The sequence below is a fragment of the Staurois parvus genome, unplaced genomic scaffold, assembly GCF_062004578.1.
Source record: "Staurois parvus isolate SC_StPar_1 unplaced genomic scaffold, SC_StPar_1.0 ptg002113l, whole genome shotgun sequence".
Lineage (NCBI taxonomy): Eukaryota > Metazoa > Chordata > Amphibia > Anura > Ranidae > Staurois > Staurois parvus.
In genome coordinates, this window is record NW_028319909.1 from 1816142 (window position 1) to 1838337 (window position 22196).

The 22196-nt window shown below is 41.5% G+C and overlaps 1 protein-coding gene across 1 annotated transcript in view; it reads left to right on the forward strand.

Annotated features, from left to right (window-relative positions):
- The window catches only part of LOC149432711 (uncharacterized), a 110251-nt gene that overhangs the window by 82547 nt on the left and 5508 nt on the right, over nt 1-22196 (forward strand). Inside the window, exons 10-15 of the mRNA XM_089665024.1 lie at nt 4840-5199; nt 7343-7600; nt 10299-10328; nt 15027-15260; nt 19411-19443; nt 21102-21192. Of these exons, the coding sequence (XP_089521150.1) occupies nt 4840-5199; nt 7343-7600; nt 10299-10328; nt 15027-15260; nt 19411-19443; nt 21102-21192 (1006 nt within the window). The remainder of the gene's footprint in view (nt 1-4839; nt 5200-7342; nt 7601-10298; nt 10329-15026; nt 15261-19410; nt 19444-21101; nt 21193-22196) is intronic.

Below are 22196 nucleotides of genomic sequence, written 5' to 3' on the forward strand. Positions count from 1 at the left end.
CTAGCCAAATTGATAACTAGGCAACCTACATTATGGTATCCAACCCTTCATCTGTGACCCTGTACTTAAGCTAAGATCCTAAATGTGTGTAAGTAAATGATAAAAAAAACAAAATTTAAGTCAAGATACAAATTATAACTCAAGATACCAAATGGCTGCCGTTTGTCATGCAGGTTTTATAATCTCCAGTGATGTAGTCCAAATATAAGGCTCTGCCCTCCCAAATCTTGGATATAAAATATTAAACATGGATATAAAATATTAAACATAATACAAATAATGTGCTCAGATACATACGTGTCCAATTATATTAATGCCCTTAGGCAGCCTCTGAAGATTCTCTGTGAGAGGGGCGAAATGTGTTAGTTGGAGTCAACTGGTGACATCAAGTCCGGTCAGTGGAGCAGACGCATACACAGCAACCTCTGGTTTCCACGATCTCAGGTCTTTTTATTGCATTTCTTAGAGTGAGTGTAAACCAATATACACTATATTACCAAAAGTATTGGGCCGCCTGCCTTTACACGCACATGAACTTTAATGGCATCCCAATCTTAGTCAGTAGGATTCAATATTGAGTTGGCCCATGCTTTGCAGCTATAACAGCTTCAACCCATCTGGGAAGGCCGTCCACAAGGTTTAGGAGGGTGTCTATGGGAATCTTTAACCATTCTTCCAGAAGCTCATTTGTGAGGTCAGGCACTGATGTCGGGGGAGGAGGCCTGGCTCGCAGTCTCCTCTCTAATTCATCCCAAAGGTATTCTATTGGGTTGAGGTCAGGACTCAAGTGTGTAGGCCAGTCAAGTTCCACCACCCCAAACTCTCTCCTCACACCCCACACCATAATCCCCCCTCCACCAAACATTACACTTGGCACAATTCAGTCAGGCAAGTACCGTTCTCCTGGAAACCATCAAACCCAGACACGTCCATCAGATTGCCAGACAGAGAAGTGTGATTGGTCATTCCAGAGAACACGTCTCCACTGCTCTAGAGTCCAATGGCGGCGTGTTTTACACTGACGCATCCGACGCTTTGCATTGCACTTGGTGATGTAAGGCTTGGATGCAGCTGCTCGGCCACGGAAACCCATTCCATGAAGATCTCTACGCACTGTTTTTGTGCTAATATGAAGGCCAGATGAAGTTTGGAGGTCTTTAGCTATTGACTCTGCAGACAGTTAGCGACATCAGCATGCGCTGACCCCGCTCTGTTAGTTTACATGGCCTACCACTTGGTGGCTGAGTTTCTGTTGTTCCCAGTTGCTTCCACTTTGTTATAATCCCACTAACAGTTGAGCGTGGAATATTTAGTAGCCGGGAAATGTCACGGATGGACTTATTGCACAGGTGACAACCTATCACGGTACCACACTTGAATTAGGAGAGCGACCCATTCTTTCACAAATGTTTGTAGAAGCAGTCTGCATGGCTAGGTGCTTGATTTTTATACCTGTGTCCATCGATGTGATTGGAACACCTGAATCCAATGATTTGGAGGGGTTTTCCAATACTTTTGGGAATGTAGTGTATGTGTGTTTTAATAAAGTATAATTACACTATGAGTGCCCCCTTGTTCTGTCCTCTTGCATGATGAGAAAGACATCTTCATAGACCCAAGTCCATATGGTGGATGAGAGGTGGAGAGTAACAGCAAAGAGTACTACCAGGGAGTCCAGCTGTGCCAGTGGAAATGACAGTACCGGTGCTTTTGACTCTTGAGTACAGACTCCACAGATCCCGATGAGTGTGTGAACATCAGAGGGGGGCATGGCACTGGAATTCATGCATATGGAGTGTTCCACCGACACAAGTGTATAGAAGATTGCACAGGATTTATTTAGCACCAGCACTATTGGGACATTAATATAATTGAACACTTTTGTATGTTAGCACACTATGTGTGTTAGTGTACTGTGTATTCAGTATTATACAGCATATCCAAGATTTGGAAGGGCACCATTAAATTTGGACTAAATCTTTTTTGATGCCAAGTTCCCTGCTAAATTATTGCTCCTCCCTTGAACGTCCTATGTAAGCCACGGCTCTGTGTTTCCTGTTATCCAAACTATACTACACTCATCCTTATCTACAGCTGAGGAATAAGTGCCCAATGTATGATCTTACACACAGTCCCAAAGCATTTAGAGAACCCCCCCCTTCCCTACCACCTACCTGTGCTGACACATTAAATCCATTAATGCCAATAGTCTAGGTTTGGCCTAAGCATTCTTTTATTATTCTTAGCTGTGCATTTTTTTTTGTTTTATTTTTCTGATTTTCTTGTCATTAAAATTACACTAAACACGATATCCTTATTCCCCAAAAATAGTCCATATTCATCCACCACTTAATGTCCCTATAATCTATGTTTCATTAAATCATTTATTACGGTGTTTCACGTACCTGGTAATGGAGGCCAATGGAGAGAGGGCTTCCCTTGCGGCTAAGTTCCGGACTCCCCTGAGAGTGGGACAACAGGAGTCAGGCCCAAAGTTGCACAGGTCGTCTGTAGGAGTGCTGGTTGGTGGTCCACTCAGAAGCACAGCTGGTGTACGGAGAAAGGTCTGCAGATGGGAGGCGCCTGTGCATGGTATGCAAGTCCTTCCAGGATTTAGATGTTTATGGGTAGTTGGTTAAAGCCAAGGTGAGGTACCAGTTGGGAATCAGAGCAGATGTAGTCAGATGGGATAGCCGAGGTCATACACAGAGGAGCGAGAGAGTAATCCGTAAGGTCAGATCAGGGGTAAATCAGAGTAGACAGGTCCAGGAGCAAGCCAAGTCGATATCAAGAAATCACAGGTCACAATCACAGGAAACAGGAACAGGGCACGGGGAGCAAGAGATCATCCAGCAACTTGAGGAAGTGATGAGCCTCTTTATAAAGTCTGGCACCAAACTGAGGCTGATGCGTGCTTCTGCAGCCATTCAGGGTACTGGCAGAAATGCCAGATCTGTAGAGGAAGATGAAAGAAAGAGCGCACAAACCTCGCGCATTACCTCAATAAATAGTGACTAATTTTATTAATAAGGAAATATACTCACAAAATGATGGTATAACAGGCATAAATAACCATAATCCAAACAGGGTTACAGGTAAATCGAAAAGGGGGGGGGACTGAAAGCTAACGCGTTTCGAAGGGTGCTCCCTTCTTCATCAGAGCTGATAAAAAAACAAATGCATATACAAATACAAATTCCCCTCAAACTAATTTCATGAATCTTGATGGTATAACAGGTGGTGATACTGTTAGATGAGCGTAGCAATACACATGAAAAAACTCATGGTAATACGTATAGTAATAATAATAATAATGTAAAAAATCACATACAGAAAAGGTGTATATATAGAAATTGTACAAAAAAAAATAAAAAAAAATTATAATAAATAAATACATAAAATTAAAAAAAAAAAAAATTTAAATTTTAAATAGCAATTGTGCTTTTGCATTTACATATATATGTATGCATGTTTATTCTATGGATTCTCTCTATATATAAAAAAATGTTTTTTGCTTTGTTTTTTTTTGTTTTTAATTTTATGTATTTATTTATTATAATTGTTTTTTTTTTTTGCACGTTTTCTATATATACACCTTTTCTGTATGTGATTTTTTACATTATTATTATTATTACTATACGTATTACCATGAGTATTTTCATTTTCATGATTCATGTAATTAGTTTGAGGGAAATTTGTATTTGTATATGCATTTGTTTTTTTATCAGCTCTTTTCAGCCCTTTTCGATTTACCTGTAACCCTGTTTGGATTATGGTTACTTATGCCTGTTATACCATCATTTTGTGCGTATATTTCCTTATTAATAGAATCAGTCACTATTTATTGAGGTAATGCGCAAGGTTTGTGCGCTCTTTCTTTCATCTTCCTCTACAGTTTTATTAAGCTTCCCCAGCTTCATGATAGAGCTGCACAACCTCTGATCACCAGTGGATGAACACACAACACGCTGCTTGTCACTAACGCCTTTTGATCTGAGTCTTTGAGCGCAGGAGATAATGGATCTTTAGAAATTCCAGATCTTCCAGAACGTCTGCCGTGGACAGGACCCTGACACTGTGTTTTCCTCACTCCGCCCTGAACTTTCAAACCTCTCAATTCCGCTTGTTTGGAACAAGCATTAGACACTTCTTGTGGTCACATGCACTGCTTTAGTCACATTACAATTCCCATAGTTCATAGTCCATCTCGGGAATGAAGATGGCTATATTCCTACATATGGTGGGACCATGGAAAATGGCCATAGACACCCTCAAACAAGAAGTCAGATCACACTAGCAAAAGAAAAAAAAATTGGAGATTTGTAGGAGGCTGAAAGCAATAAAAGAGACTTTTTTGGGATAAGAATAGATACTTGTATAGAATTTTTTCCTAAATGAGATTATAGTGTAACTTTAATGTATCCTTGATTGAGTTATAACTTCTCCGTACCGTGGCCTCCTTGGCTCTTGTTGTTGCGATATTACTAAGAATAGAAACACAGCATGAATTCCCTCGTAGAAGCAGATCCATTGGATCTGTCTAAAGCTGACCTATCACACAAGATAGAGAGCCTCTATGTGGGATAGTACTTGCCAGAGAAAAACTGCATGGATAAGTCACCATTCTCAGGACTTAGGGTCATCCATGTGTCAGTGCAATAGCAAAAGGAGATATAATGCTATAAAAAAAAATGAAGGGAGACAAAAAGGGAGTCTACTATAGGACAGGATAAGTGAAAACATTTATAATTTAGATGACATTTTTAGTTAATAAATAAATATGCTTCCAAAACAAGACTACTTGTATTCTGTATTCAGAAAACTTTCTTTTTTCCACAGGTGTCATTTGTGGTGACTTACCTGGATATTCTATCCAAATGCCCAACAATGTCACTGTGCCGGAGGGGCACTGTGTCACCATTCCGTGTACCTTTACTGCTGATAACAAGACAACATTTACAGGCTCTACTGGCATATGGAAGAATTCTGTTAAAGCCCATCTTGCATTTAGTGATGAATCAAGACACGGGACAAAACCAAACTTCCATGTAGTGGGAAATCCAGACAATGGAAATTGCACCCTGACCATAACAGATGTCAAGAAAGAAGATGCTGGGTTATATCATTTTCGGTTTGAGGAAAGTGAGACAAGCTGGAATAAATATACCTATCCATCGACTGTAACTGTGAATGTTACTGGTATGTTCGAATGAATGAAACTGCATTGTAGAGTAGATAGTAGAGTTGGCCATACACTAGCAGAATTAAGATCAAAAAGACCGGTACAAACTAGATATGTAGACAACGTACAGTGATTCTAAAGTTGTTATACATAGTCTGCTGCATAGGATCAGATGTGGTAGGAGATCTAGAGATCTATATGCATAAAGCCAGCCATAGATGGATCGATTTTCAGTGGGTTCACGAGGGACCAGGCAAGATTCGAACCATCTATGGGGAGGCTGATTGTACCTAATTAGATTGTTGTATGTCTTGAGTACAACCAGCAAGTCAGATTTTTCATGCGATTGTTGGCAGTGGATATAGGCACTAGCAATAATCACTGTGTTCTCCTGGCAGGGACTGCTCCCTCTGCCCCTGGAAGGAGAACACAATAGCTTGGCGGGAGGGATTCCCCCATCAACACTGCTGATGGGGGAATCAAGCGATTTTCTTTCCTGAAACCCATGCTTGCATGAAAGAAAATTGCATCGTCTATGGTATGCATAACTCTTGACTATAAAGAAGATATGTCAAAAGATATTATTCTCTATAATGAAAGTGGTTGCAAAGGCTCAAGGTTTTTTACCTTCATGCATTCCATGCATGAAGGTAAACCTTTTGTGTGCAGCAGTGCCCCCAGCTCCATTGATGTGCACAACAGTCTTGGCTGTCCCGGGTCCCTGCCTCCTCATAGGCTGAGACAGCAAGCGGGAGCCATTGGCTGAGACAGCAAATGGGAGTTATTGGCTGAGACAGCAAGTGGGAGCCATTGGCTGAGACAGCAAATGGGAGCCATTGGCTGAGACAGCAAGTGGGAGTTATTGGTTGAGACAGCAAGTGGGAGTCATTGGTTGACACAGCAAGTGGGAGCCATTGGCTGAGACAGCCAGTGGAAGCCATTGGCTGAGACAGCAAGTGGGAGCCATTGGCTGAGACAGCCAGTGGGAGTCATTGGTTGAGACTGCAAGTGGGAGTCATTGGTTGAGACAGCAAGTGGGAGCCATTGGCTGAGACAGCAAGTGGGAGTCATTGGTTGAGACAGCAAGTGGGAGTCATTGGTTGAGACAGCAAGTGGGAGCCATTGGCTGAGACAGCCAGTGGGAGCCATTGACTGAGACAGCCAGTGGGAGCCATTGACTGAGATGGCCAGTGGGAGCGATTGGCTGAGACAGCAGGCAGGAGCCATTGGCTGAGACAGCTTGTGGGTGCTATTCACAGCCAGCCAACACTGACCATGTGTGAATGGACACACAAAGCAGCTGCTTGGAAACATGCCTGTACAGGTGCCCCCATAGCAAGCTGCTTGCTGTGGGGACACCCAACAGAAAGGAGGTAATTGTTTCCCCTCAAATAGATCTTTCTTTTGGTGGTATTTAATCACCTTTGCGTTTTTTATTTTTTGCGCTATAAACAAAAAATACCTTACAATTTTGAGCAAAAAAAACCCAGTATTTGTGACTTGTTGCTATAAAACATATCCAATATAAAAATAAAAATAAAAATGTTGCTTTTTTTGCACTATAAACAAAAACAAGATGAACAATTTTGAGAAAAAAACAATAATTTTGACTTTTTGCTATTAAACACGTCCAGTAAAAAAATTTTAAAAATCAAAGTTCGTCATAAATTTAGGCGAAAATGTATTCTGCTCCACGTCTTTGCTAAAAAAAAAAATCCCAATACTTGTAAATTAATTGGTTTACAAGAAAGTTATAGCATCTACAAATGGTGGTATATATGCTGGGATTTTTATTTTTTCATACTAGTAATGGCGGCGATCAGCAAACTTATAGCAGGACTGCGGCGGGTATTCTGACACTGGGGGGGGGGGGGGGGGCTGACTAACTGCCACTGACAACTCTAGTGACACCAATACAGTGATCAGTGCTAATAAAAAGCACTGACACTGTACTAATGGCACTGGGCAGGAAGGGGTTAACATGAGGGGCGCTCAAAGGGTTGATTGTGTGTTAGGGAGTGTTTTTATTGTGTACCTTGCTGGTTTACTAAGCAGACCTGCTGCTTTCTATCTCTCTGCTGTGCTGCAGGTACATTCATTGGGATTACGATGTAAATAGCGTACTGTTTTACAATTCATCTTTTCCCTTACATTACACAGATTTCAAAGACAATCTTCAAATCACAGTGAATGGAAAACTGATTGCAGGTAAAGAGGCAAATCTGACTTGTAACCTTTCTGCAAAGTGTACCGGAATTGTTCAATGGATGAAGAGTAATCATAACGGAACCTGGAAAACGTCATCATTTGTAACATTTATCCCTTCAAAGAGCGACCACCAGACAAATGTGACCTGCAGGGTGGCCTTCCAGAATGGGAAGAATGTCAGCTCTAAAAACAAGAAACTCAACGTTCTTTGTAAGTCTACAGTCCTCCTTATGCCCACCTAATTGGTCCTTATTCCTGGAACACTGGACATGGCTAGATTGCTATGATGGAAGAAAAGAAATTATCATAGTTTTGGGATACACCAAATGGATGAATACAAATTTTCAAACTCGCATTAGCATGCTAGAGGTTTGGATGACCATGTCATTATTAAAGTGGTTGGAGACCCTTCCATATACCCAGTGAAGTAACTGGCCTCAGGTGATACACAGAGATTAAACAAATCCTCCTACATACGTTGCACCTGTTTATCTCTTCTCATCTCTTTTCTTCTTTCTTCTCTTCTTTCCGCTCCTCTTTCTTTCTTTTCTTCTCTTCTTTCTTTCTCCTCTTCTCTTCTTTCTTCTATTCTCTTCTTTCTTCTCTTCTCTTCTTTCTTCTCTTCTTTCTTTCTTCTCTTCTTTCTTCTCTTCTCTTCTCTTCTTTCTTTCTTCTGTTCTCTCTTCTCTTCTCTTCTCTTCTCTTCTCTTCTTTCTTTCTTCTCTTCTCTTCTTTCTTTCTTCTCTTCTTTCTTTCTTTTTTTCTCTCTTCTCTTCTCTCTTCTCTTCTCTCTTCTCTTTTCTTTTCTTCTCTCTTCTCTTCTCTTCCCTTTCCTTCTCTCTTCTCTCTACTCTCTTCTCTCTTCCCTTCCCTTCCCTTCCCTTCCCTTCCCTTCTCTTCTCTCTTCTCTCTACTCTCTTCTCTCTTCTCTCTTCCCTTCCCTTTTCTCTCTTCTCTCTTCTCTCCTCTCTCATCTCACCTCTCTTCTCTTCTCTTCTCTCTTCTCTCTTCTCTTCTCTTTTCTTCTCTCTTCTCTTCCCTTCCCTTCTCTTCTCTTTTCTTCTCTCTTCTCTTCCCTTCCTTTCTCTCTTCTCTCCTCTCTCCTCCTCTCTCCTCTTCTCTTCTCTTCTCTATTCTCTTCCCTTCCCTTCTCTCTTCTCTCTTCCCTTCCCTTCTCTCTTCTCTCTCCTCTCTCCTCTCCTCTCTTCTCTTCTATTCTCTTCTCTCTCTTCTCTCTTCTCTCTTCTCTTCTCTTTTCTTTTCTTCTCTCTTCTCTTCCCTTCTCTCTTCTCTCCTCTCTTCTCTTCTCTTCTCTTCCCTTCCCTTCCCTTCTCTCTTCTCTCTTCCCTTCCCTTCTCTCTTCTCTCTTCTCTCCTCTCTCCTCTTTCCTCTCCTCTCTCCTCTCTTCTCTCTTCTCTCCTCTCTCCTCTCTTCTCTTTTTTTCTCTCTTCTCTTCCCTTCCCTTCCCTTCTCTTCTCTTCTCTTCTCTTCTCTTCTCTTCTCTTCTCTTCTCTTCTCTTCTCTTCCCTTCCCTTCCCTTCTCTTCTCTTCTCTTCCCTATCCTTCCCTTCCCTTCCCATCCCTTCTCTTCCCTCCCCTTCCCCTCCCCTCCAACTTCTATCAAATGGGCATGCTGGAAAACCATCATCCGACTGGCATCCAATCAGCACTCACTGCCAATGGGTGCCAGTGCTGGTCAGTGTCTTTGGGGGGGTCCCCTTGTCAGAACACAATAGCTCAGCAGCTATCAAGGAAAAGATCGCTGTGCTAACATCTCTTGTGTTAGTACTGCGATTTGCCCTTTTTTTTATCATTCAGCCCACTGGGCTGAACTAAAAAAAAACATATAGTGTGTACCTTGCATTAGACTTTTTGTCATTTGACGCTTCTAGAAAAGTCAGACGCCTGCATCCATTACCATGTGAACTAGTTCTTTCCTTCCAGGGGATAGAACCACAGCGTGCAGTGAGGGGGGCACCCCCAGAAGTATCAAATGCCATGAAGTCTCATGGAGGATGCAATGGTGGGACAGGGGGAAGCCTGGGTCCCTGGAAAGGTGCGTATAACACTTCCTCTATTAAAGAGACCAAAGTCCCTGTTCACACCAAATGCAACATTGAAACCGTGCTACGTCACTTGAAGTAGTGTGGTTTCAAAGCCACGGACCTGGTGCCGTTTCATATGTGGCTTGCCTGACAAATGTCTAACTTCATGCATAGATGTCAATGCAATTTGCATCTAAAATTGCTGAAACTAATGCAGAAACTACTTTCAAACTACCGATTTGAACAGTTCCATTGCTGACAACAGAGTTTGATTTGTCATGCGATTTGGAACTGTCAAATCGCATGACAAGTCGCATTGGCATGAACCGGGGCTAAGGATTTTGACAGGGTAAATTTAAGAAAACAGGGAGGCAGCTAATCTACAATATGCTGTTCTTAGGTTGTTATTGAGTGTTTTGATGAGGGTTGGGCATGGACAGGATACATATTTTTAGCCATAAACCTTAATATGTTGGTGCGACCGTACGCAAATATAGAGTCTCTTGATGGCTGGGCTTTGACACCGGGAGGCCTCATATTTGCGTACCCAAAAAAAACCCACAGGTGTCGATATCACATGCCTTGTGCGCTCCTAGCACATTTACCGGCACCTCTTGGAAAGGTCCCGATCTCTACTTGCGATTGAGACCTTTACGATCATGCGATCACTGTGACAGCCAATCATATTGGTCATATGACCCTAAACCCCATCCCACCTCCCAGCGTCACAACCCCTAAAGGGATGGGAGGCGCCGGCGCCAAGGGGTCAAAGATTGAAGTGTATTTTTTATTGCCTTTCTATCATGAACAATTTATGAAAGAATGATACAAATCTTTGTCATGGATTCTATTTTATGTTACAGATCCTCCCTCAGTTACTGTCACAACTGCAGGTAAGAACAAAAGGTTGCATCCCATTGTCTCTACTGGAAGGGATCATGGGGGGTGTATTGTTTTTGTCTTGAAAAAAAAAGAAAACTGTCAAATGAAATAGTCGTGGATTAGCACTGGACTTCAAAATATCCCCTGCTGTCAGCTATGAATCTATATTGAATCTCAAATTTCACTCGTGTTTGTAAAGGTCATTTATAATTTTTTTGGTAGATTGTAAGCTCCATGGTAAATTCTACTATACTTATTTATTTCAGGTACTTATATAGCACCATCAATTTACACAGCGCTTTACATATATATTGTACATTCACATCAGTCCCTAACCCTCAAGGGGTGTACAATCTAAGGTCCCTAACTCACATACAAACATTAGGGCCAATTTAGACAGGATCCAATTAACCTACCAGCATGTTTTTGGAGTGTGGGAGGAAACCAAAGCACCTGGAGGAAACCCACGCAAGCACAGGGAGAACATGCAAACTCCATGCAGAAGGCACCATGGTTGGGAAATGATCCCATCATCCATTTACTGCAAGGCAGACATGCTAACCACTAAGCCACTGTGCCACCCAACAAATTTCACTTTCAACAATTTTCTCCTAAATCCTTCACAGAGTCACAGAGTGTTTTGTTTTTGTTTTTTACTTCTTCCGCACAATTATATCTTTTAGGTTTTCGTTTTGTAGTCTATCCTAAGGCCCCGTTCACACTTGATCGTTTTTCAGCTCAAAACTTGATGCTCAGAAATGCTCAACAAGGAACATCCCATTCATGACTAGGGTAACCCATATGTCTCCAAGTCCTTCCACATCTCACCATAACTACCCCCCAACTTATACTAAGTAAAAATGACCAAAGACCCGATTTGGAGAAAATTGGCCAACTTGGCTGTTTATTAACACATGAAACCAAAATAACATTCGTTAAAACAGGAAAACATATATATGAACCAATTGCCATAACATACAGGTTGCCGGTCTTGGGAGGCACTTGAGAACCAACATCAGGTTGTGTATCTGTGTTACTACTTCACGATCCCCAGGCGCAAAACACCAGCTTGGGGTCAAACCCACGTTTCTGCAGATACCAACTTGTTACCACTTCCCAGATAATGCCCCTGGGATCCAACAGAGGTCGCCATACCTTAGATGGGTCACTGTTATGAACTGCTCCGAAATGTTAATGCCTCCAAAGACCCCAACCGCCAAAAAACCCAGGGTCCGAAACAATCGGCAACAACAACAGGGTGGCAGGGCGGGAAGATTCCTACTCATCCGCTTCTCCCAAGGATTTGCCACCTTTGGTCTCCTCCTCTTAAAACACACCCCCCCCCCCCAGCTTCACCTACCCTCTACAAAACCCAATCCAGTAATCTTTTAACCCTGTCCTGCCTTGAATCCCCTGTCCCCCCTGTCATGTAGTCCTTCTCCTATTTTTTTTTTTTTCTTCGGGCTTGTCTTTGCAATAGTCCCTGTGCACATTTGAGTGTCTTCTCGCCTGTTGCAAAATGCTTGTCACTTAAAAAGTACATGTGCTACTTTTCAGGCAGATTTTTGTCCCCATAGACTTAAATGGAAAATGGCCGAACAGCAAGAAATTAGCATTTTTGAAAGTTTTTCAGGCATTTTCAGCTCAAACATCAGCTCCCCTCCCCTTTTCTAGCGTCACTCCACACCTTATAAACACACGTCTTGTGATCAAAATGGAAAAGAGTCAAAATGGAAAGAGCTTCTGTTGACTATGACATTCATTGGTCTAATTCGTGGCCACCCCTGCATCTATGATCTCAGAGACCCCCCTTATAAGAGCTGGGCAAGAACCTGCAGATCCTGGGAGGAAGTGGGACGAAATTTGCTGACCTGGTGGAACAGCTTCACTGCTCCCCAGATCATGCAGAAAGGTACAGCAGTCATGTGCTTGATTCTGGTTTTCCTGTTGTATGTGCCTAGGACACATCTACACAGGTTTCTATTGAAAATACAAATATGCTCGGTGATCACTAATAAATACTTTTCCCTATATAATCTCACATCTATAAATAAAGTCCAATTTTAAATTAAAGTCCAATAAAGCAAATACGTGTAGTCCGAAAAAATAGTTTCCAATATAAACCAACGAAAACTCTTTCAAATGCTTGTAAACCTTGATTACCTCAAAAAAACAAAAAGATTCACATAGTGCATTATCCTTTATAAAAATCTCATTACCCTATAAGGTTAATACAATCTTATTCACCCAAGTGAGAAAACACGTGTATATATCCAAAACGCATACACATGTGATATATTGTGCAAAACCATGCAAGTGAGACACTCTACCGTGCTACAGACTCCTAGCACAGTGCACACTTCTATTGGGGTAAGGAATATATACCCTTACCAATATTTAAGATAATATATGCTTTATTATCTTAATCCTCAGAAAATTTCTCTGGTGGTGTAGATCTTTGTATGGATATCCTCCGGATTAGCTTTATAAGGATCCTTCCACCCTAGCAGCCTGGAAATGCTTTCACCAAACACATCAGCCCGATTTCCATATATAAGGAACAGATCATAGCATAATACTGCCACATACTTTGATCAAAAACTTTTAATTATCTTGCTTACATTTAAAATCATCTTTAACCGCACATAATAAAAAACCTGTCTGCCATCCGGAATCCAGGAGAGTCCCAATCGCAACTCACAGCCGAGATTTTGCCCTCTCCAAGATGGCCGCCACTCTACTTCCGGAATTTTCGTATGCGAGGTGACGTCAGGAAATCGGGCTGATGTGTTTGGTGAAAGCATTTCCAGGCTGCTAGGGTGGAAGGATCCTTATAAAGCTAATCCGGAGGATATCCATACAAAGATCTACACCACCAGAGAAATTTTCTGAGGATTAAGATAATAAAGCATATATTATCTTAAATATTGGTAAGGGTATATATTCCTTACCCCAATAGAAGTGTGCACTGTGCTAGGAGTCTGTAGCACGGTAGAGTGTCTCACTTGCATGGTTTTGCACAATATATCACATGTGTATGCGTTTTGGATATATACACGTGTTTTCTCACTTGGGTGAATAAGATTGTATTAACCTTATAGGGTAATGAGATTTTTATAAAGGATAATGCACTATGTGAATCTTTTTGTTTTTTTGAGGTAATCAAGGTTTACAAGCAGTGAAGAGTTTTCGTTGGTTTATATTGGAAACTATTTTTTCGGACTACACGTATTTGCTTTATTGGACTTTAATTTAAAATTGGACTTTATTTATAGATGTGAGATTATATAGGGAAAAGTATTTATTAGTGATCACCGAGCATATTTGTATTTATAATTGTACACCTCTAAGGGTAGAGGTGAAGTGTGCTTATTAAATAGTTGGGAATAGTAGTGTTTTACACATATACAGGTTTCTATTGGCCACAACAAAAACTCCTAAATGAAAAACGCCTGACCAGGGGCGGACTGACAACTCATGGGGCCCCCAGGCAATAGGGGATCATGGGGCCCCTGTGTCCTTGCCCAAACTCAAAAAAGCCTATAAAAAGGTACCAGGGGCATTTCATGGGGCCCCCTACTGACCCCGGGCCCTCGGGCAGTGCCCGAGTTTCCAAATGGTCAGTCCGCCTCTGCGCCTGACAAAATGATTATAATATTTGCAAATCTGCTCAAAAAACTACTCAAAAACACCTTAAAAAAGCTTGAAAAACCAGCTGAAAATGCTTGTGAATGTAACCTAATGTAATATACATTATATTTGTAGACAGATAGACCTTTAATTAGGTATCTTCTGCCCTTAAAAGCATTTTATCACACCAAGATGTGATCAGATGCTTTTCCTTTTTAAAAATGGAGCTGTTTACATACGGGGAAACCGTAAGTGACGTGCTCATCACTTCCTGTTTTCTATATCATAGAGGTGATCAGAGTCCTTCCAGGCTCTGATTGCCTCTATGATCAGCTGGTGGATGCGCCATGTGGTCACTCTGGTCTCCTGGTGGAAAGGGAGAACCAGCGAAAGATGCTGAAGATGGTGGGAGGGCTTCTGCTTGTAAAAGCGATCCAGTGGCTAATTAAGCCGCTCGGATTGCTTTCACAAGAAAGCAACCAACGGCTTTAAAAATGATACCGGGATGATCATTCAGGTATAACTACTGAAAGGCCACGGACATATGAGTATGTCGCTGCAGCCAGGGGCGGACTTACCATTTGGAAACTCGGGCACTGCCCGAGGACCTGGGGTCAGTAGGGGGCCCCATGAGATGCCCCTGGTACCTTTTTCATAGGCTTTTTTGAGTTTGGGCAAGGACACAGGAGCCCCATGATCCCCTATTGCCCGGGGGCCCCATGAGTTGTCAGTCAGCCCCTGGCTGGAGCAGAGGTGGATAAAAACTGTTGCATTTAAACAGCAGTATATTAAAAGTGTAGAAAAAAAAATAAAGTGTACATATTACCACTGGTCATGCTTGCACTGAATGTTAATTAAAAGATGTCTATAATCCTATGCTGCATTCTGGCACATGACAGTATAGCATAAATAAAATGTAAAAGACATATAAAACTTAAAAAAGAAAAAAAACAAAACAAAAAAAACTAATTATAGTTTCTTAATGGCAATTATAGTAGTCTGTTCTTTTTCTATCATTTAGAATTTAGAGTCCATTGTGTTTTTTTTGTCAATATTTTGTTGTTTATTTTGACTTGCAGAAAATAAAACTATTCCTAGGTATGAAAATGTAAGTGGACAGCAGCCTGTAACTCTGATTTGTAGAGCAGACAGTAACCCAGAAGCCATGGTCACTTGGTACGCAGAAAATCATTTTGTCAACAGGAATAAATCATCAGCTGCTCTGCGCATCAATATAACAAGTCGTACCATCTATACTTGTTCGGCATGGAATGAGCTGGGAATGGATCTGCAACATGTGGTTTTCTGGCAGGGTAGGTGTATTGTCTACAAAATATTTATAAAATAGCAAATCACATACAAAAAGCATTCCGAAGGGCCAAAGCCTATAGGCAGAGCTGTCTTAATGAATGGGCACCCGTGGACACTGTGCAGGGGTCCCAGATGCATTGGGGGCCCCATGACAATTTTGCATTATATCAAACTTGCCCACTGTCCCGGATTTGCTGGGACAGCCATGCTTTTAACTAAGCTGTCCTGGGATGGCCATGTCTCGGAATCTGTACTGTGCCCTTCTGATCCCAGTATTGTGCCCTTCTGATCTCCCCCCGTACTGTACCCTTCTTCCTCCTCCCCCCCCCCCCGTACTGTACCCTTCTTCCTCCTCCCCCTCCCGTACTGTGCCTTTTGTGTTGATTAGTCTTTGATTCATGGTATGTTTTCTTATTGTTTAAAATTGATTTTATTAAAAGTACTAGTATGTATATGTTTAATTCTATCAACTATTTATACTTTAATTCTTGAGAGTAGGCACGTAAATTGGGGCCGGCTGGTAGGGGCCCCGGTGCATTACTTTGCCCAGGGGCCCATGATACTATTAGGATGGCCCTTCCTATAGGGTTTAATGAACAAGACAATGGGTTTTTGTGTAGGGGAAGTTTCGCTGTGGTCCTCACACTGCAGATAGAGATCAGTTGAGGGTTGATTTACTAAAACTGAAGAGTGCAAAATCTGGTGCAGTTTTGCATAAAAACCAATCAGCTTCCAGGTTTTATTGCCAAAGCTCCATTGAACAAGCTGAAGTTAGAAGCTGATTGGCTACCATGCACAGCTGCACCAAATACTGAGTTCTCCAACTTTAGTAAATCTCCCCCTCAGGGGCGGACTGACAACTCATGGAGCCCCCGGGCAATAGGGGATCATGGGACCCCTGTGACCTTGCCCAAACTCAAAAAAGCCTATCAAAAAGATACCAGGGGCATCTCATGGGGCCCCTACTGACCCCGGGCCCTCGGGCAGTGCCCAAGTTTCCAAATGGTCAGTCCGCCCCTGCTCCCCCTATATCTCGTAGATGTCAATTTAGATATAGACTCAAAGAGAACCTGTCACTTTGCCTTTTAGTTTTTATATTTGCCACTGCCCCTTCTATGTAGAGGATTAGAGGATGCAGTGGTCGGGCCTGAGTGGTCAATCACAAGGTCTGAACATTGTCACCTGACGAGGAGGACCTTGTCATCAATTGCATGTAAACTTCAACATCATCCAACACAGAGCTTACATAGGGTTTGATGCCCTGTGAAGTACAGGGAAGTATGGGTGGGCTTAGAGGTGGGCTAGTAAATAGATAAAGTGATAGAGGCCCTTTAAACTACACTCAAGGAAAACTAATTTGAAAAATTAACAAACTTTACTCCACTCATCAGCCATTTCATGGGCGGACTGACAACTCATGGGGCCCCCGGGCAATAGGGGATCATGGGGCCCCTGTGTCCTTGCCCAAACTCAAAAAAGCCTATGAAAAAGGCACCAGGGGCATCTCATGGGGCCCCCTACTGACCCCGGGCCCTCGAGCAGTGCCCGAGTTTCCAAATGGTCAGTCCGCCCCTGGGTACACCTTGCTAGTATTGGGTTGGACCCCCTTTTGCCTTAAGAACTGACTTCATTCTTCGTGGCATAGATTCCACAAGGTGTTGGAAACATTCCTCAGAGATTTTTGTCCATATTGACATGAGTTACTGTTGCCTTTCTATCATCTGGAACCAGTCTGCCCATTCTCCTCTGACCTCTGACCTCAACAAGGCATTTTCCTCCACACAACTGCCGCTCACTGGATATTTTCTCTTTTTCAGACCATTCTCTGTAAACCCTAGAGATGGTTGTATGTGAAAATCCCAGTAAATCAGCAGTTTTTGAAATACTCAGACCAGCCCGTCTGGCACCAACAATCAACCAACAATCAAGTCACTTAAGTCCCCTTTCTTCCCCATTCTGATACTCGGTTTGAACTTCAGCCAGTCGTTTTCACCACGTCTAGATGCCTAAATGCATTGAGTTGCTGCCATGTGATTGGCTGATTAGCAATTTGTGTTACCAAGTAATTGAACAGGTGGACCTAATAAAGTGACCGGTGAGTGTATATTCATAATACTAGAACTCATCCTTAAAGTGGATGTAAACCCTTACAAATACCCAGTGAAGTGACTGGTCTCGAGTGATACACTAGGATGAAACAAATCCTCCTATAAAAGTTGTACCTGTTTATCTACTGCGGTCTGTCCCCTACATCCTTTCAAAGTGCAGAATTTACACAGCATCTCTCAGCTCTGAAAAGCAGGGGGTGGAGAGCTTAACTTACAACAGTGAGGAGAGCTCTGAGAGAAGATTGCAGGGAAGGGACCCCTCCCTTCACTCAGCAAACAGGAACACAGCTGAGGCTGTCAATCTGCTGGAGCTCCCTCCCCTGTCACCATTTTTCTCTTGGTGTCAGGAAAACTTGGCAGAAGTGACTCATGTAGATAGCAGAGGAATGAGGCAGCAGACAGCAATGACACCTATTGCTCTGGGTGGAAGTACACACTATAGAGGGATATGCTTTGTTCATCTTTCATGTCTGAGGTTTACAGCCAATTTAAAGTGCACCCAAAATTTGAGTACTGAAGGCCAATTTACATCTATGCATTGTGGGAGCATGTCAGCTAATTCACACCTTACTGTAAGGCAACACATGTCACTCTCATTTTGAATAGCACCTCAATGCACGCAAAAGGCAACCCATGTGCGTTTCAATGTACCATAGTGTGTTGTGGCAAAACATGTATGATCTGCTCATTTTTTAAAACTTTTTGGAAGTGCCAGGACAAGGTCATCCAGTGCCCAGGGCAAAGGTGCGAAACTGAACCCCCTCCCCCATTCGTGGTCCTACGTCCAGCAGTCACTCACTTGTCAAAATCATTGCCTTTGTCATTACTCCTGTCAGCCTTGTAAGGAAGGTGCCCCATTCCTACAATAAACCATTACACCCAGGGCAGCTGACCCTCCTGCCCACCCCTTGTCTTGGCCCTACGTTTTGGTGCATCAGGAGGTCATTGATTTCAATAGGCTGCCTTAATACAATGCATGTCAACACATGACATAAAGCGTGTTAGCGCACATGCATTAATGCAGCACACAAATTTAAATGGGCTCTAAAGTATTTAGAGATTCTTAAAGAGAACTTGTCATGTCTCTAGCACAATGAAACCTCCAGTTTCTCTCAATAGTAGTAGAATACTCACCCTTTTGATGTCTCATGTCTCTTACCTCCCCTACGTTCCAGAGATGCAGCCTTCCAGCAATGTCAGATTCATGTGTCCTCTGCCATGCACTGTGTTTTCATCCTATATCACTACAGGACTCAGCAATGATGCAGAGGTCCAAGGAAGGGACCAAAGTGGTGTGGGCATGGATATCTAACAAGTGTTGAATGCTGAGGTCTCCAAAATCTCTAAACAAAGGGCCAGTTTACTGTCCTCCAGACTTTAGCCATTGGGAGTAGCAAAGGTCCAGACATCAGTAGGTATAGACAATGCCCCATCTTTGGTCTTAGTGAGAGGAATAGTGCCCCATTGTTGGTGTCAGTGGGAGGAATTGTGCCCCATCATTGGTGTCATTGGGAGAAATTGTACCCCATCATAGGTGTCATTGGGCCCCATTGTTGGTGTCATTGAGAGGAATTGTGCCCTATTATTGGAGTCATTGGGCCCCATTGTTGATTTCATTGAAAGGAATTGGGCCCCATCATTGGTGTCATAGGGCCCCATTGCTGGTGTCATTGTGAGGAAATTTGCCTCATAATTGGGTCATTGGGAGTAATTTACCCCTTCATTTGTGTCAGTGGGGAGAATTATACCCCATTGCTGGTATCAGTGGGTGAAATCGTGGATAAATGCAAGCAAAGGGCTGCATCCGTTTCCTGGGCCACAGTTTGGAGACCCCTCCTGTAGACTATAATGGAGGAAGTATTGTATCTCATTGCTGAAGACCACAAAGGGTATATGAATCCAGCATGTAATTCAATATAACTGCAACTATAACATATATTTTGAATGGACTGATCATTTAGCAAAGGTGAAAGCTATTGCTAAACACTCAAAGTGTATAAATGATTTGAGATAGAGTTGCTGAAATATTTATTTTTTCTTGCAGTTACAATTCCCAGTGCACAAAGCCTCTTTCAGGGTATGTTATCTTGTGATGTGATGTCATATTGACTTAAAAATGTATCCTTGACATGCAGTACAGACCAGCAAATCACCAGCTTTCCTGATATAAAATGGCCATACACATTGCAGTCTCATTTAATGCAAGAGCCTACCTAAGATGTAGATAGTTTGGTATGTATATGTGTTTGGCAGCGAGAATTACTATAGCAAAATATTGGAAGCTGTCAGTAGTGCCGCTATGTTAAAAGTAACAACAAACTTACCTGCATCCTCCAAAATTATACTAAGAAATTTGATAAAACGCGGGAACTGTGGACTCAATATTTGTCTATTCCTTAGAGAGTCCCCGGTTGACTCTTCTTTCTAGTCTTTTCTTTCTTTCTTTCTTTCTTTCTTTCTTTCTTTCTTTCTTTCTTTCTTTCTTTTTCTTTCTTTCTTTCTTTCTTTCTTTCTTTCTTTCTTTCTTTCTTTCTTTCTTTCTTTCTCTTTCTTTCTTTTCTTTCTTTCTTTCTTTCTTTCTTTTTCTTTCTTTCTTTCTTCTCTTCTTTCTTTCTTTCTTTCTTTCTTTTTTTCTCCCCTTCTTCCCTTCTTTCTTTCTCCCCTTCTTTCTTTCTTCCCTTCTTTCCTTTTCTTTCTTTCTTTCTTTCTTTCTTTTCTTTTCCTTTCTTCTTTCTTTCCTTTTCTTTCTTTCTTTCTTTCTTTCTTTCTTTCTTTCTCCCCTTCTTCCCTTCTTTCTTTCTTCCCTTCTTCCCTTCTTTCCTTCTTCTCTTCTTTCCTTTTCTTCTTTCTTTCTTTTCTTTTTCTTTTCCTTTCTTCTTTCTTTCCTTTTCTTTCTCTTTCTTTCTTTCTTTCTTTCTTTCTTTCTTTCTTTCTTTCTTTCTTTCTTTCTTTCTTTCTTTCTTTCTCCCCTTCTTCCCTTCTTTCTTTCTTCCCTTCTTCCCTTCTTCCCTTCTTCTCTTCTTTCCTTTTCTTCTTTCTTTCTTTTCTTTTCTTTTCCTTTCTTCTTTCTTTCCTTTTCTTTCTTTCTTTCTTTCTTTCTTTCTTTCTTCCCATCTTCCCTTCTTTCCTTTTCTTCTTTCTTTCTTTTCTTTTCTTTTCCTTTCATCTTTCTTTCTTTACTTTTCTTTCTTTCTTTCTTTCTTTCTTTCTTTCTTTCTTTCTTTCTTTCTTTCTTTCTTTCTTTCTTTCTTTCTCCCCTTCTCCTCTTCTTTCCTTCTTCTCTTCTTTCCTTCTTCTCTTCTTTCCTTTTCTTCTTTCTTTCTTTTCTTTTTCTTTTTTCTTTCTTTCTTTCTTTCTTTCTCTCTTTCTCTCTCTCTTTCTCTCTCTCTCTCTTTCTCTCTCTCTTTCTCTCTCTCTCTCTCTCTTTCTTTCTTTCTTTCTTTCTTTCCTTTTCTTCTTTCTTTCTTTCTTTCTTTCTTTCTTTCTTTCTTTCTTTCTTTCTTTCTTTCTTTTTCTTCTTTCTTTCTTTTGACTTACTATTGCATTGCTGATACTACAGTTTTGGTCTCAAGCAGTTGGCCAAATTGCAGATTATAATGAACCTTTCAAAACAAATGTTGTAAATACATTATTTATAATAGTTGATGTCTGATGACAGTTAAATGATGAGTGTCAGCTGGTTATATATGTTTAAAGCCTAAATCAGTACTTTCTTACATTGTTTCGACTTAACAGAAACCACAGTCCGGGACATACTCATTGGGGTATCATGTGGAATCGCTTTCAGCCTTGTTATTGTTGTTCTTCTCTTCAAATTCTGCTTAAGGTGAGTTTTTGCTCCAGCACTATACCAACTGAAAGTCATGTATATGCAGAAAAAGCTCAAACAAGCTGGTCTCTAAAGCATTTTTGAAACAACACATAATATAGGGATTTACAGTAGATAGAAGATGGTATAACAACTACCAATGGGCCCTTGGCTTTGAGAAGACCAACCGGTGATATTAATTCCAAAATCTCTCTTTACCAATAACCCAGACAAATGGAACATTGTCCCAATCCTTAGGATTCAGTATGAGTTTGAAAGTGCAAGTTCTAATAATGATAATCAGCAGTAAATATGCCTTATGTACTTCATTCCGATATTACGTAAACAAAGGAATATCACACTTAGTCATACTTGGCCTTTACAAACAAAAGGCACGCGGTCAACAGATCAAGCAAGAACTTTCCAATCATGTGTTTTTGTTGATTAAAACAAACAAAAAAAAAACACATTATCTGCCCCATTAGTTTTTATTTATTTCTGTTGCATATCCTCCTACTTTATTTTTTATGCCTTTATTTATTTTATTATTTAGCATTTATAATATTATTATTATTTACTATATTATTTTCTTATATTATTTTGTTTCTTTTATTTTCTTTGTTTGAAGTAGGTGTATGCAACCTCCATTAGCATGCATGCTACTTCTAGACAGTTTAGAGCAGGGGCAGGGGCGGACTGACCATTTGGAAACTCGGGCACTGCCCGAGGGCCCGGGGTCAATAGGGGGCCCCATGAGATGCCCCTGGTACCTTTTTCATAGGCTTTTTTGAGTTTGGGCAAGGACACAGGGGCCCCATGATCCCCTATTGCCCGGGGGCCCCATGAGTTGTCAGTCCGCCCCTGAGCAGGGGTCTCCAAACTTTCCAAACAAAGGGCCAGTTTACTGTCCTGCAGACTTTTGTGGGGCTGGATTGTGACCAGTGGCCAGGTCTAGCATGAGTGATACTAAACAATGCTTCAGGTTTGGTGTTCAGTTGCATAGTGCCCGTGCTTAGTAGGAA